Source organism: Drosophila arizonae, chromosome X (assembly GCF_054131065.1).
Source record: "Drosophila arizonae isolate 15081-1271.41 chromosome X, UAZ_ARI_1.0, whole genome shotgun sequence".
Classification (NCBI taxonomy): Eukaryota; Metazoa; Arthropoda; class Insecta; order Diptera; family Drosophilidae; genus Drosophila; species Drosophila arizonae.
This window is the reverse complement of record NC_142927.1, coordinates 24,966,540-24,983,178: the sequence shown is the minus strand read 5'-3', so window position 1 is coordinate 24,983,178 and position 16,639 is coordinate 24,966,540. Positions and strand designations below refer to the sequence as shown.

At 39.1% G+C, this 16,639-nt stretch overlaps 2 protein-coding genes across 2 annotated transcripts; one reads left to right on the top strand and one right to left on the bottom strand.

Annotated features, from left to right (window-relative positions):
- Positions 1 to 5,492: 5,492 nt before the first annotated feature.
- Positions 5,493 to 11,674, top strand: Parg (Poly(ADP-ribose) glycohydrolase). Its single transcript, XM_089475171.1, has 3 exons — positions 5,493 to 8,437; positions 8,569 to 9,238; positions 9,325 to 11,674. Exons 1-3 carry the CDS (start codon positions 8,224 to 8,226, stop codon positions 10,763 to 10,765), a joined length of 2,325 nt encoding a protein of 774 aa, XP_089331297.1. The 5' UTR covers positions 5,493 to 8,223; the 3' UTR covers positions 10,766 to 11,674.
- Positions 11,675 to 13,558: 1,884 nt separating this feature from the next.
- Positions 13,559 to 16,133, bottom strand: Ilp7 (Insulin-like peptide 7). Its single transcript, XM_089474617.1, has 3 exons — positions 15,273 to 16,133; positions 14,020 to 14,186; positions 13,559 to 13,899 (listed from the first exon to the last, which is right to left on the bottom strand). Exons 1-3 carry the CDS (start codon positions 15,413 to 15,415, stop codon positions 13,724 to 13,726), a joined length of 486 nt encoding a protein of 161 aa, XP_089330743.1. The 5' UTR covers positions 15,416 to 16,133; the 3' UTR covers positions 13,559 to 13,723.
- Between the last annotated feature and the right edge of the window lie 506 nt (positions 16,134 to 16,639).

The following is a 16,639-nucleotide window of genomic DNA, read 5'->3' as shown; positions in this document are numbered from 1 at the left end:
TTTCCCAACGAACTTTTTATTAAAGCGTTGACATTGAAAATATACTTATGTACATATGTACATACATACATATCTACATACATACGTACATGCATGTATGTATGTCTGTGTGTCTGTCTTTTTGCGCTTGTTGACCAAACAAACAAAATTTGAAAAATTTTCTGTTTTCACGCTCACTTTTATGCCAAATAAATTCTGACAGGTTATATTCCCAGAGCTAACTGTAAATGCTGCCAGGCGTATGCTTGATGGTGAAACTTAATTAAATTTGAAATTTGATGTATCGCAGGGTGGAAAATGTTCATCAATACGGGCTGTATTATAGCACTATAAGTATGTATGTATATATACGTGACGTTAGAGCTACACACATACATATATGTATGTATGTATGTATACATATGTGAATGTATGTGCGTATGTATGTACATGCACGTATGTGAGGATGCGCTGATGACTATATACATACATACATATGTATGCAGATGCATAGTTAAATATAAATTAACATAGATGCATTCACACACACACATACATACATACATACTTTCAATGAAGAAACAATCTCAAAAACTATGTTTTTATTTGATTTTAAGGTTATTTCATAAAGTATTTATTTTAAACGTTCGAATACTTTCATTGAAACGTGAAAAGCGCGAGTTTTCGTGATTTTTCAATTATTTTACTCACTCAGCATATTTAAGATTTAAAATTTATATTCAATTTTTTTCTGTTAGATAACTAGAGTGCATTGAAATGCTGGGTATTCTCTAGCTTAATACTTATGTATGTACATATGTATGTATGTATTTATGTATGTATATGATTCATTACTATATAGCTCTGGTCAGTGATAGCTCTCTTAGAAAAAGATTGGCTGCTGTGCAAAGACTTTATTGGTACACTGTATATGTATGTATGAGTGTGACTGAATAATAAATATTGCAAAGCAACATTTAGTGATAAACATAATATTTGCTAATATTTGGTAAAAAATATATATTCAAATTAATATTGTATGAATAATGATGAGCTGATGAGTCAGTTTTTATGCTAATTCCTAATATACATATATGTACATACATACATACATATGTATACATATCTTCTGCAGGGCTATTGAGCACGATGCACAAGTCTCTCATTGCCCAAAAACTTTTTATGCAAGGTATGCATACACACACATACTAATTTTTCGTCGTTCGTTTTCTTCCTCTTCTTCTTCAGCGTCTTTCTGTTCTTCAAGTAGTTCAACTTTGGGGTTAGTTTAAATCGGTGTGCGTCATTCGGTGCTGAGCACCCGCATCGCGTCAGCCGCAAACTGCAATCCGCTGTCCGCTGCCCGCTGCCCATTTCAGCCTTTTTAACCGTTACACCTCTTCTATTGCTTATCGCCTTTTGACATAGTTCGCGTTGAATTTGTTGCGGTTTTCCTCTATTCATAATTTGTTTTGAACGAACGTCGCGTCGCCGACCCTGACCGAGCTAGTCGCACATTTGTGCGTGTGTGTGTGTGAGTGAGAAATTGTGCTGGGTAGGGGGATTGCGAGGGGGATTAGTCACACTGAAGCAACCAAATACAGGCACAGACTTAATGGCATTTTGTGCGACGTGTCTTCAGGTGTACTTCCCATGTGTTTGTTGTAGCTATCGTTGCTTGTTGTTGCTTGTTGGAAACAACTAGCACACTGATAAGCCCAATCGCGACTGACTAATGCGATCCGAGTAGCTGCAGTGCACAGAGATTGGCATTGGGCTTAGGATTGGATACATATATACATACATATAGGCAGTCACACATACATAAATCTTAGCCATTGTCAGATTGCATTGAGCCAACGGCATTTAAAGGTCGTGCAATGACTTTATGCAGCAACAACGATAACAACAATGGCAACAACAATCGAATATGCCAAGCAACACCTGGCTGCACTCTCTTGAACGACGCGCTTAAAAGCTCACGCGCTTTGCTCGCTCTTCGTCACTCGCTCTGCCTCTCTTCGCTCTCTCGCCTGCCGAGCTTTACATACATATGTATGTATGTAAGAGAGCGCGCGCTGCTGCACTTTTGTATGCTTGCTAACGGTGACAAGACTTTGGCTACCAGTTAAAGTGGATGCCAGCTAACAATCGGTTAAATATGTGTTAAGCTCATCATTGCATTTAACCAGCTAAATACATACATATGTATGTATGTACAGCAGATAGACATATATATGTATATATGTATATTGAAAGGAGCTTGCATCAGCGTGCGCTCTCTTACACACACATACATATACATATGCATATGTACATATATTTGCTAAAGCGCTAGCCTCCTGTATGAGAATTTATTATAGAAGATGTAAAAGGATTTTATGACGGATTTGCTATAATCATAAGCCAATTTTGTATATGTATGTACATATATGTATGTATATGTACAGTGTTGCGTAACTGCGCTTAAAATGTTATATCTTGTTAACGAAAACTCTTTGAATGAAATACATTTCTTATCAGCACAAAAAGCTCGATCTAGCTGGAAAGGCGAAAAAAACATGAATATACTCTCTATTTACATCCTTACGCATGCATTTCGCATGAATTTTCAGGATTATTCCACATTTTCCTATCAAAACAATCTCCATTTAATCAAATTAAATATTTTCCATAGTTTTCCGTTATATCAAGCGTTTTGCATTTTGCCACAGCTTATGTGGCGCCATCTGTTGGCCGTTTTTTGTTTGTTTTGTTTAAATTTTTGCGCTTGTCTTCGGTCACGCCTCCCAGTCGCAAAATTTCCGCCCACACGCGCAAAACAACTTCAAGGAATAACAAAAACATTTATTTTATTTTATTTCATTTTCATTTATTTATGTTCGTTTTTATTTGTTCATTTATTTTTAGCTGTCTTTATTTTTTTTTTATTTTACTTTTTTTTAAATTGTTTTACACAATTTATTGGGGTTAAGGCCTTCTTTCTGCTGCTGCTGCTGTTTTTGCATTTTTATTTATTATTAAAAATATATTTATGCATGTATAATATAATTTAATATATTGAAAACGTGCAAAATGCCAAACGATTTCTCTTTTCTTTCTTTTTTTTTTTTTTTTTTTTTTGCTCTCCAGTTTTTATTGTTGTTTGTTTTGCTTTTTGTTTGTCATAATTATTTATTTGTTTTAAATTTTGTTTTGTTTAGATTTTCTTTTTATGTTTTTACTCAGCCACCAAATGACATTTTCGCGTGGGCGTTGAACAATTTTCGATGAAATATGAAATATGTTAAAAGCAAACAATAATTAAGTGCTTACTATTAAAAAAGAAAGTATATATCTATATAGAGACTAGGAGAAAGTTTTTAAGAAATACAAAGTAAATTTAACAGAAATAAAAAGCTGTATTAAAATTCATTTGAATCTACAAATGTATTTGCCAAATTCGGAGACTCCAGCCTTAAAGATGTACGAAATATAATTTTATTATTGATTTTTAATAAGGTTTGTATTCGATAACACTGAAACCAGAATTTTTTGAAACAAACTCCATATGCACGTGCATATGCAGACGCCTACAAACAAAATTTCAATTCTCTAGCTTTTATAGGTCCTGAGATCGAAGCGTTCGAATGCGACTAGACGGACGGGCGGGCGGGCAGATAGGGCTACAGCGAGTCAGCTCTATTTATATGCATATGTATGTATTAAAGAAGCGTAGAGTGAATCGTATTTTATACAGTTTTCCTGGATAGACTGAATACTTGAAAAAAAAGTGTAGGGTATCATGTAGTCAGTCACAAACGACTTCGAATGTTATGAAACTTTTCAATCGAAGCGAATTCAGTTGACAGTGAAATTTTTTCATACATAAGTAATAAACACATACATAAATATGTACGTATGTATGCAAGTAAATACATAATATTCTATACAGATGTATGTATGTATGTACATATGTATGTATGTATGTATGTATGTATGTGGGAGTGAAAATGTCATCAGCAATTTGCGATTTTTCTTATTTTCGGACAACAAACAAGTAGAAGAAACAAATTGTTGACTTGTTGTCGGTGGCGTCGACGTCGACGTCGGCGCTAGCAGCGGCAGCCGTTTTTAGAAGCGTCGCGACGTAAAATTTTCAAGGTCATGCGCGCATGCGAAACTTTAACGGGGCAATACACGTACTTGTAAACAATATTCATATGTATGCGTGAGAGTATGCGTGTGTGTGTGAGTGTGTTAAGTAGCAACTAGAATAATGATAGCAGCATGCAACAGCAGCAGCTAGAAGAACTGAGCAGCGCAGTTGGGTTGAGCGACCCGCCTAGCAACACGTGGTCAGCCACGCCTCAGCCCATGCACTCAGCTTTGCGTTGACCCCTCGCGCCTCTCTGGACTCAACACAGGTCTCTCTCCCCACTCACTCTCTCTCTCTCTCTCTCTCTCTCTCGCAGTCACCATTGCCATCCAGCTCGTTTCTATTTATAGCTGTCAGCCAGCCAAACTGCTGCTGTCTGTATATATGTATGTATGTGCATAAATATGTAAGTATGCATAATACGCAGGCATTTACGACTGTGTGTGTGTGTGTGTGAATTGCATTGTTTTGTTGTTGAGCTGCACGCCCACTTGCCTTTGTGTGCTTACACACTCTCAACAGCCCATCTAATCTCCTCTCTGGCGCTCAGTCGAGGCGAAAACGCAAAGTGCAAAGAATGCAAATCGAAAGCAATATTCGATAGCTGCGATAATCGCAGCCCCTTTTCGTATCTTTGTTTGTTGTCGCAGCAGCAAACGGACTGACGGCAATAACAACAAACACAACAGTAAATTGGCAAACGTGAGACTTGGCGCAAGTACTTAACGGTTTTGTTGTTGCCCACGCTAACGCCAACGGCAAAACAAAAAGAAACCCAAAAACCTAAAGAAAACAGCAAATCAAAACAATTACAGCTGAGCTTAAAAGCTTTTGTAGCTCCATCTTTCTCTAACACACGTCGTAAGCAAAGTGCATTGCATACAGGGTGATCGGAAGCTTAAACGCGATAAACTGTAAACGTGAAATTCTTATTGGAGATTACTCAATGCTCATTGAATGACTGAAACACCTTCAAATTAAGTATTTTAAATATCATAAAATGCCATTAGAAAATATTCATATTCACATCAACATTATTTAATTTTTATTTAATTGCTTTTGCTTCAAAATGTTTAAATCATATTAACTAATTAAGTGCTTAGTGAATTAAGATATTTAAGTAATTAACAGTGAATCTAACTCATTTTACCCGACTGAGCGTTACAGGTTATATGAGCTATTTAGTAGTTCAGCAGTTCAGAATGATGAGCTCTACAGAGCTATGAGCTCTCTAGGCTCATGGTGTACTAAGTAGTCTACATACTAAATATATAATATATACACTCAAATCTAACGACTATATGAGCTAGTAAACAAAGCCTAGGAGCATTCTTATGCTATGTCAATTGATTGTTCATATAGTATATGTATATTAATAGTATATATAGTAGTAGAGCAGTTCGCTTTTAAAAACGATATACCATTGAAACTAACAAAGAGAAAATAAATAAATATTGAGTATTATTATTATTATTACGATTCCCCCAGGCGGACACAACGATTATCGTATACGAACAATGCAATACTTGAATGTAGATGTATGTACATATATACAAGATTCTGACTATTTTTACAGTTATTTATAATGAAATTATAAGCTATGGTTTGTCGGATTCCCAAAGGAATTACGAATACGAGCATACCAAAATAACTCGAGTAAGATGAATAAAAACAGCAAATATAGAGTTCTGTAATCTAGCTTTGATACTTCTGTATAATAGATCCCATAGGAATATATATGTATGTATGTACATACATACGTTCAAATAAATACGAACTTTATCTACAAAATACATACATACATATGTATATGAACATGTAGATATTGACTTATCATGTCAACAATTTCGCCATCATTACGTCAGTGTACATATGTACATATATTTATATGTGTATGTTTATCCAATTTGTTTTTTATTATGCAAGAATATTGCAGAAGAAGAATATGAGAAACCAGTTGAAGCCCGAAGAAGTGGATGCATTCGATCAGCGCTAAGCGCAAACAAACAAACATTTTGGATCATGTGATTCAAATAAAGATAACAAGAGGGAGAGAGCGTGGCAGAGGGAGCAAGAGAGAGAGAGAGAGAGAGAGAGTGTGTGTGTTTCAGACAGCAAAACTCATAATTTTTTCTTATGCACAAACAACAACAGCCGCAAATTTTCAGTTTGCTCGCGAAACGCTTTTGAATCTGCCTGCAGCTGAGTGCAGCGCGCTGGCGTCAGCGTCAGCGTCAGCGTCATCGTCAGCGTCGACGTTAGCGTTATATCGGCTTTGGCTACGATTTGTAGTTCATACTGGGGGTGACCTTGAAAAGTTTAGTAACATTTCGCATTCTCTATCTATGCACGTGTGTGCGTGTGTGTTTGTGTGCGAGTGCTTTCCTTATGCTGGCGCTTTGTTGCTGTTGCTTTCACTGTTGTCGTTTGTTTTTGGCACCTGATTGGACGCCGCCGCGTCCGCTGCCGCTATGGTACCTGTTTGCTGCTGCGCAGCTGACGTAAATATACATATGTATATGTACATGTGCACGCAAACACACACACACAAACACAAACAAACAGTCAATCTCTGGCGCTCTCACAATACGTACATTAATTTCTAGGTTATGGTCAAGGCGACTGCGATGTAGACTTGAAGGCTACACACACAGCCAAACATACAGACGCACACACTCACTCTCTTTCTCTTTTTCACACACACACACATACGCAAAAAGAGCAGACTAAACTAATTGTGATAATTTTGTTGCTGCTTTCTTTTGCTATCTTCATTTGTTTACGCATTCGAATACTTTGCGACGCGACGCGACGCGCGACTTCGCACGAAGGCAGAGCCAAAGAGTTCATAATCAAAATACAGCAGAGCAATAGCAACTGCGCAGCTAACCCTATGCGGCTGATTAGGCGGCGATAAAGGTGTGTTGAACTCTGCGAAAGCACTTAAAATGCACACACACACACACACACACATTGCGAAAGCACTTCCATCGAATAACACACACACACACACAGCCCAGCAGATCTTTGTAGAATTGCATCTGTGTCATGCAAAATAATGTGATCAAATTAAAAGTCAGCTTTTTAGCACTCAAATCAAGATCTAAAACCGCTCATCTGGCTATTATTTGATTATTATACCAACAAATCAAAACAAATTGAATACTCTGTTTTGATTATTCATGTCAGCGGAAGTAGATTTTTGCTGCTAAGCAGGTCCTTCTGGGTCTGGTGTGAGTGAACGAACGAGCAAAACATAGAAAACAAACAATCTGTTCGCTTAACTGCACGTGGCGAAAAGAGGGGCGTAGCATATTGACTCTCTCTCTCTCTCTCTCTCCTTCGCTTGCTCTTTTCGTCAATTTTTCTGTTTATACTTCGCAGCTTCACGAAATTTGCATGATTTAATCAAATAAACAAATTTACAAATGTACTGACTGATGTTATACATATGTATGTATATGTACATGTGTTATAAAAATGTTTTCGCATAGGAGATAATTTTTTTGAAAACAGCAGCAAAAATTATTTGCTGAAGGGTTATTGAATGTTAGGTGAGAAATGTGTAAAAAATGTAAATAAGCCCCTGTTACTTATTTCTTAAAAAATTGGTTTAAAGTTTTTATAGAAATACCAAAATGTTTGCTTCTGTCATTTTTCTAAACAGTTTTCTGTTTGCGCGCGTAAATTTAAAATTTCGTGAAGTTGCCTGTGCGCGGGTTTTTACTCACATAAAGAGCGCAGCAATCGATATATCGATAGCAAATAGAGTGCACACAATTCACAAATTGAAGCAATGTCGATACATAATAAAGATTCGCGGATGTAATTCTATTGAACAGATTTGGAAGTGTCATTTTTCTAATAACAGTCTCCTGTTTGCGCACGTAAATTTGAAATTGCGTGAAGTTGGCTGTGCGCGCTTTTGTACTCACATAAAGAGTGCAGCATATCGATATATCGATAGCAAATAAAATACACATAATTCACAAATTGAAGCAAATACAATATATTATTAAGATTCGCAGTTGCAATTTAAGTGACTTTTGAGCGGTTCGTCTTATTTTTTACGATACTATTATACACAGAGCAAAACGGCTGTGCCAATGCAAAGGTCTAGTGGCCGCTTATCAACACTACCAAAACAATTGGCAACGCTGTGGCGTTTTCAATTTGTTAAACATCTTGCGAACTTTAAGAACACGCGCGTTGATTATCCAATGGACGGCGAGAGCAATAACAGCATGAAAATAGATGCGCCCAGGCAGGACACAGTCGACGGCAGAGCATCGCCGGCATCATCAGACAACTCGGCGGCGGGTAAGTGCGGCGAATCGTCGATTAAGCGAATTGTTTGGAAAATTTTTGCATTTTGGCATTTTGTTGTTGTTTGTTTTTGCAATATTTTTTTTGTTTGCATATTTAATGATTCACTATTATTTCTGTGGCAGGCAGTGATGGTGAATCCGACACGCCCTGGCACTGGCGCTGCCTGCCCATCGAGGCCGTGCACCGCGGGCTGTTGCCCTTCGAGCTGGACCACCTGGGCGCTGTGCTGCCGGGCGCCCAGCACAAGGTGCTCTACCGACATCCGATTCGCGAGCCGGAGACCGAGCCGCCGCGTCCATTTCGGGGCGCACATCGTTGGGACTCCGATCATGTGCGCCTGCCCTGTGCACCGGAGAGCAAATATCCCGTCGCGGCAGAGGATGGCACCTCGGACATCGAGTCGCGCTGGGGCATGATCAAGCGGGCGCTCCAGCGTCCCATTTCCACTAGCAAGCAGCTCGAGGCGGCCATTCTGACGTACAACAGCACGTACAAGGACCAGTGGAGCTTCCGGGCCCTGCACAAGCTCTTCAACGACGAGCTGGATGAGAGCGAGTCGCGTGTCTTCTTCGAGGATCTGTTGCCACGCATCATTCGTCTGGCGCTGCGCCTGCCGGAGCTGATCAGGGCTCCAATTCCGCTGCTCAAGCAGAATCACACGTCTGCCGTGTCACTGACCCAGGAGCAGATCTCGTGCCTGCTGGCCAACGCTTTTCTATGCACATTTCCGCGCCGCAACACGCTCAAGCGCAAGTCCGAGTACGGCAATTTTCCGGACATTAACTTCAATAGGTAAACTGGCTCAGGTTTGGCGACAGGCGGTGCGAACTGTGTGGCATTGGCAGCCATTAAACGAATGTATCTCCTCTCTCTTGCAGACTCTATCAGGCCACCGGGTCAGCGGTGCTGGAGAAGCTGAAGTGCATCTTCCACTACTTTCGTCGCGTCTGTCCCACGGAGCGGGATGCCAGCAATGTGCCCACCGGCTGCCTGACCTTCATGCGCGTCAGCGGGAAGCCCGAGGATGAGGTCAATTGGCACGCGAGCTCTGCGGTCCTGGCCAGCGTGCCCATGCACATCAATGCCGGCGGCACCATCGAGGATCAGGGCGTTGGCCTGCTGCAGGTGGACTTTGCCAACAAGTTCCTGGGCGGCGGCGTGCTCGGCCACGGCTGCGTGCAGGAGGAGATCCGTTTCGTCATCTGCCCGGAGCTGCTCATCTCGAAGCTCTTCACCGAGTGCCTGCTCTCCACGGAGGCGCTGCTAATGGTGGGCAGCGAGCGCTTCAGCAACTACACCGGCTATGCGAGCAGCTTCGTGTGGGCGGGCAACCACGAGGATCGGACGCCGTACGACAAGTCGCGGCGCCGCCACACGGCGATTGTGGCCATCGATGCACTACGATTCGACCAGCAGATGCAGTCGCATCAGTATCGCGAGGATCTCATTTTGCGTGAGCTGAACAAGGCGTCCATTGGCTTCAGGCACTGGCTGTCGACGCCGGCGCCGGGCGTGGCCACTGGCAATTGGGGCTGCGGCGCCTTCGGCGGCGATCCGCACCTGAAGGCGCTCATCCAGATCATGGTCTGCGCCCACCACGGCCGTCCGCTGGCCTACTACACATTCGGCAATCGCCAGCTGAGGGATGACCTGCACGAGCTCTGGCAGATCTTCCGTGCCCATGGCACCACCGTGCACCAGCTGTACTCCGTGCTGTGTCCCTTCAAGAAGACGGGCGCCGGCCGAACTCTCTATGCCTTCGTGCTCGAGGGCCTGAAGACGCTGCACAAGGTGCCCGATGCCCAGCCCAAGCCAGCGGATGCAGTGGCGCCGCCAGCTGCAGCAAAGCAACAGCAAAGTCCGGATCTGTTTGCCGACTCGGATTGCTCGCAGAACAATGGAATTGCGCTGTCGGATAACGATGATGACGATGCCGAGCAGGAGCAGGCCAACGCCATGATGTTGGCTGCGAGTCTGGACAGCGGCGGCGCCGGTGGCAGTGGCGGTGGCAGCTCCAGCAGCAACTCCAGCAGCAACAGCAATCACATAGTCACACCAGCTACAGCAACAGCAACAGCAGCAGCAGGAGCAGGAGCAGGAGCTGGAGCAGCAGCAGCAGCTGCCACAAGTTCCCCAGCTCATGCTGTGGGCAAGCGTCAGCAGACGCTCCTGGAGATGCTGGACAAGCACTACGAGCAGGGGCAGGCGAATGGCTCCAAGCGGCAGCACCAGTCGACGCCGACGGACAAGTGCGGCAAGGCGCGCAAGGATTGCAAGGACGACGACGCGAGCACCGGCAACTGCAATAGCCGAAATTGAAATCGAAATCGAAATCGAAATCGATTGCCCGACTGTTCAGTTTCTATATAGACAGACATTCAGTCGGAAGTCTCACGGTTGCGATCTGTTGCCATCTCTTTCGCATTTGTACCAAGGCAATTACTTAGCAGTGTTCTCCCTCATAACGGTATAGACTCGTAGCAGTCTAGCACACACATATATATATAAATATAGAGCGATATACGATAGATATGTATGCTATATATATATATATATATATATATATATATATATATATATATATATATATATATATATATATATATACTATATAGACAGTTTTATAGTAGTTTGTCGCTTTTAAGCGTAGTTTAATATTTATATGCGTCGCAGTCGTAAGTGCTGCGAATAGAACACGAGTTGTATTTACCTATTGAATATATAGAGTTGTATATTTATTTATTTTGATTGTATATCAAATCAGATCATAGCTGAATCAGATTGTTATACTCAAACAAATTTCGATCGAAATAGAACCAAATTCAATTTGAATTTATATATTCGCATTTGTACTATTATCACTATAATTACAATTTTTTATTTTATTTTTTTTAACCCTATTTAATATTAGTTTTAATTCGACTAACTTTGACTTTGATATTGAATAATGCATCTGTGATACAAAAAAAGAATCGTATCTGAATAGATCTTTGTTGTGCGCGCTTGGTTCTCTTCAATAAAACAATCTTATGTTGTCCTCCAAAAAAACTAAAACAAAAGAGAGCAACAAGGAATTATTTCCATGTTTTAATATCCACATATATATAAATATATAATCATGGGTTGCAGAGTTTTACTAGGAAATCTGTCCATTAGAATTAATTATTGTGCGAAATCTAATCTGATTTCACAGTCAAAATTCATAAATTAAAATATTTCTTCCCACAAGCTGCTCTATTTGTATTACTCATTGAACTATCTAAGTGTAAATCTTCATAATTTTGTTTCTTTTGAATCTTAGTTCTTATAAGAAATTTATGTCAACTCTTGATAAATGTAATTTAATATCATATATTTAATGTGTGGTATATTGGTATCATATATGTATATAAAAGATATACATACACCATAGTACTTATATGTTATACATATGTCTTGAATTTGAATTCTGTATATCGGTATAGTGTATATATCGTATGTATATATACTATATATCATATATTGTATATATTGTATATTATATATTTAATATATTTTGATATATATGTATGTTGTTTATATCGTGTATATAATATGCCGTATATCGTATGTACTTATCATATATTAATATTTAACATTAAATATAGGGTATTTTATATTTATTAAAATTGTGATATATGGTATTCTGTATACATATTTATGTATCAAGCTTTATAAAATGCATATATGTACATATATCGCGTATTATATACATATTAAACGTTATATATGTATGTATGTCGAATATCATGTATATCATATAATATCTTGTATGTTGAATATATGTATCTTATATGATATACATACATACTATATACTGAACATTATAAAGAGAATATAGTATCATATATATATGGTGTATACTATATATATTATATTGTTGAGGCACATATTTCGTACTACGTTGCAATCGGTCTGTATAAAAATAAGTTGTACTGATTCATCAAACCCCTGGAGTCTCGGATTACTCACCTCTCAATAGGTGAATCAGACACTCCCAACTATCTAAATTATTTGGTTTCAGCTGTAAAACCGCTAAAGGTATGAATATTTTATTTACCTCTGTTATACGTGTATATCCAACCTATTTTTTATATATGTAGTTCCTATAAGTTATTGATAACAAAGAGAAATACCAAAACACTCTGTAGCTAAGAGCGAAAGAATTCTTAAAGAGGAAAAGATCAAGTAGGTGTGTAGCTTTAAGCATTATGCAACTACAGTATTGGGTGTTGATGGAGCTTTGCAACGGTAGTGGATGAATGTTTATTAAGTTCAGCATTCAGCATTATTCTTCTGAGCCTAAGTTTTTATACCCAGACTCATGCCTAAATTCATAGCTTAAGTCAATTGCTGAGTTTTGATTGATATGGACTATTTTTCGTCAATTGCAGAGGTTGTATGGCTTAGGTTTCGTTTCTTACGTATTCCTATCGGTGATGGGTAGGGTAATAGATCATCTGCCTATTCATAGAGTTCATTCATTCAATTATACTACCTGCCAGTCATTAAGTGCCTAGGAGGCGTGTATATGATCTTTGTATTAGGCCACTCTTAAGCTTTTGCTTACCAAGACGGACACATGATATTAAATAGTATAGTCGAGCATATACTAAGTATTACTGAAGAGTATTCTATATTGTTTGAGTTTTGGTTCTTTTAATTGTTTTTTTTTTAAGTCGACGTGTTCTCGAAAACTCATAAAAATAATATTTAATAGCAAGTCTACAGATCTAAAATTTTGTCCTCGCCATAATTGATTGATTTTTTTGCATAACAACATTTATTTCATTCAAATCGGGCTCTTCGGGTAGAAGATATAGATATATTCAGATAAATTTTCCTCCCTCTTTCTAAGAGAAGAGTAGAGAGCAAAAGGCTTTGACATTCTCAGGCAACATTCATTATTTTAGATCAAATTATTAATCTTTTTTAGGATCAATCATTTCCCCTTTCGCACTTGTATGGTTAGTCCTATTCAGCCCATATGAAGTCCCTTGTAACAATCGATGATTTCATATCAGTTCTTCTTCTTCTCCTCCAGGTAAAACACATATTTTTATATATTATTTTATTTATTATTTAGCTTCAAACGCGACGCGACAGACAATCGAACAACGAACAAACAACAACAACAAAAAATAGAGAGACAAAAAAAAAACATTATAGTTATATCGTGTGTATATATATATGTATATATGCATGTATATATGTTATATGTATAGGGTATATAATATTGGGGAGCGCAATCGGGCGCACTCAGTAGTGATTGCGGCGCTTGTTCGAGGGGCAGTACTCGGCGTACTCCTCCCAGGTGCAGCCGGTCTTGGTGCAGCACTCGTTGGTAATGGAGGGCGCATCGGAGCGTCTGCTGCGCAGCAACATGTTCGCATAGTTCACGTGCAGCCAGGTAGAGGCGGCACCGCCCACAGCAGCTGCAAAAGTCAACACAATTTCACAATGTAGTAGCACACCCTCTCTCTCTCTCTCTCTCTCTTTCTCTGTCTGTCTCTCTCTCTCTCTCTCTCTCTCTCTCTCACTGATATGTCACTTACGATTGGAGCTGCTCTTCAGCCACGCCTCGTCGCCGCCCCTCTTCCGGTTGCGCCGCGTCAGTCGGTAGATGTCCTTCTCGCAGGCCCAGTAGAGCTGCCGGATCAGCTTGTCCCGGCAACGCGAATGCGTCTCCCGATGCCAAACGTTCTCCCAATCCGACTGTGAGCTGCGCACGTTCCCATACATCCAAAGAAATAATTGAATTATTATAATTCATATTTGTTATATTATTATTATAATCATTATAAATCATTAAAAAGCGTTTTTTATTAAAAGAGATAATTGAATTATTGTAATTAATATTTGTAATATTTTTATTATAATTATTATAATTCAATAAAAAGTTCTTTGCTTCTTCAATTCCAAATTCTTAAACTATTTTCAGATTAATCCAAATATTTTTTTTTTTTTTATATATACATATATTTTATTTGCATTCTGTCTTGTACAGAACAATAAGCAAATCTTTACACTATAACTATAAATAACCGGATGGTTTGAACTCCAACGAGATCAATCCATATATTTACATATTTACATATTTATAGCTAATCTACTAGTTTAACTCTCTACTAGTCTATTCTCTATTTGGCAAATCTAATACGTGGAATCTTAAAAAAAAAAAAATTATTTTTATTTTATAAATTTTATATGGATTAATTAGATTTTTTTTCCTAATTAGACTCCTCAAAACTTTTGAAGCCCTACTTTTATTTTTTATTCATTGATTTCCTATTTTTTTCATACCTTAGCCCATTCACAAATCATCATAAAATTTATATTGATTTATATATTCTAAATTTGGAGTTTCAGTTTTCAAGAAGTTGGCGATACAAATTTGTAACTGATTTTTTTAAGAAAACTAGTTATCAATCAATTTAAGTCTATTTGATTTTTATAGGTTATGAGCATTTAAACATATGGAAAGGCAAAGAAACGGACAGGGCTAAAGTGGTTAGACACTTGGATGAAGATGATGTATACTCTATGGGGCTTGCCACGCCTCCTGCTGCTTGATAAATACTTTGGAAGAAGACCATCTAATCATCCTGATTTCCCATTTTCAATGAGTAAGGGGTTAAAAAAAAAAAAAAAAAAAACATACTGTATCGAGAAACTGAGGATTATCTGTGTTTTATCTACTCTGATTTTATTGTGATTGTGTCGTATCTTACTAAAGCACTTTATACTCCTCTTAGGCCTGTGCTAGCTCTGCATTTTGCCGAGAGCCAATAGACCTCCATCGACTTACCGTTCGCGAAAGAGCAACTCGAGACCCTCCTCGGTGTGCTGCAGGGCGCTTGGGGTCTGGAGCAGCTGCAGCGCCAGGAGGAGCACGGCGCCACGAAGTGTCCAATTGCGTGGCCGTGTGGCTGCTCCGCCGAACTGGCTCATGACTGCTTGGGTGCCTGGGTGCCTGGGTGCCTGGAGACTGTGTGTTGTATGCCTGGCTGGTGGAGCACTGTGAGCACTGGGAGCACTGGCTGCTGTTGTGGCTGGCGCGATGGACACGGGTTAACTGAGCCGCTTGCTGGCCGTGCAGAGCAGTTTTGAAATATAACCGACACGGCGAACGGGTCCGACGTTTGCATAATTAAACGAAACGTCCATTGGCCACACACACACTCTATATAGTATAAAGTATGTATATATATATATTTGTGTGTATATATATATATGTTTGAACTAATGAGGCAAGTGGAGCGCAATCCAAGCAGACGCCCACTCAACTGCAAGCTGTAGGCGCCCGCTAACGAGGAGCAACGGCAACAAGTGTCCTGCGTGACGCTTATTGCCTTGTTTATCTGGACACCGGCAGGCCGATTGGACGCTGCACGAGTCCTGTTGCTCCAGCTCCTGCTCCTGCTGCGACTGCGACTGCGGCTGCGGCTGCGGCTGCTTACCTGCGGCGCACAGACCAAACAGCATAAAGTTCACACGTTACGATTATTCTTTGTTTGTGCATCGTAAAATTTCGCAGCATCCTGCGAGCCCCAAACGCTCCAGCAGCATCTGCACATATTGTCCTTTGGGCGTGTTGTCCTGGATATTCACTAGCAACATCCCATAAATTTCCCAGCTACAGTGGTACGAAACTAACTTAAAAGTAAACTCTTGCTAGCTCAAGCATCATCAAATTATCATTCATAGTTATAATTATAGATGAGATGGATCTAAAATATATTTTTAATATCAAATCCAATAAATATTAGTTGAATTAAATCAATTATAAAAAATATTACAAAGTTTCAATCAATAAAATAATATTACAAAAGACTCTTTTTTTTTTTAAGTAACTCTGATATTAAAAATATATTAAAAAATAAAAAGATAGCTGAACTTAAAAAGTTGAAAGTTGAAATATTTATTTAAAATTTTTATTTAAAAATTTTTTTTTTTAAATATACTAAAGAAATTTATGTTTTGAAGATTTATTTTAAAGGGAAATCTTAGTTTTTTTTTTTTTTATAAACAAAAACAAGTAAGAACGTTGCAGTCGGGCGTTACCGACTGCAGAGATCAGATCAACTTTACAACTTGCCACGCCCCCAACTGATATTGTATATCGATTATTTTTGTGCAAATCAATAGAGGATGTCAGCACTAATTCAGTCGCTA

What these genes read in the sequence shown, in the direction of transcription:
- Parg (XM_089475171.1), top strand. Translation starts at nt 8,224, where the DNA reads ATGCAAAGGTCTAGTGGCCGCTTATCAACACTACCAAAACAATTGGCA. An exon ending in ATCAGACAACTCGGCGGCGG is followed by an intron (nt 8,438 to 8,568) that starts GTAAGTGCGGCG and finishes TTTCTGTGGCAG; the next exon opens with GCAGTGATGGTGAATCCGAC. An exon ending in CCGGACATTAACTTCAATAG is followed by an intron (nt 9,239 to 9,324) that starts GTAAACTGGCTC and finishes TCTCTCTTGCAG; the next exon opens with ACTCTATCAGGCCACCGGGT.
- Ilp7 (XM_089474617.1), bottom strand. Translation starts at nt 15,415, where the DNA reads ATGAGCCAGTTCGGCGGAGCAGCCACACGGCCACGCAATTGGACACTT. An exon ending in GAGTTGCTCTTTCGCGAACG is followed by an intron (nt 14,187 to 15,272) that starts GTAAGTCGATGG and finishes GAACGTGCGCAG; the next exon opens with CTCACAGTCGGATTGGGAGA. An exon ending in GCTGAAGAGCAGCTCCAATC is followed by an intron (nt 13,900 to 14,019) that starts GTAAGTGACATA and finishes TGACTTTTGCAG; the next exon opens with CTGCTGTGGGCGGTGCCGCC.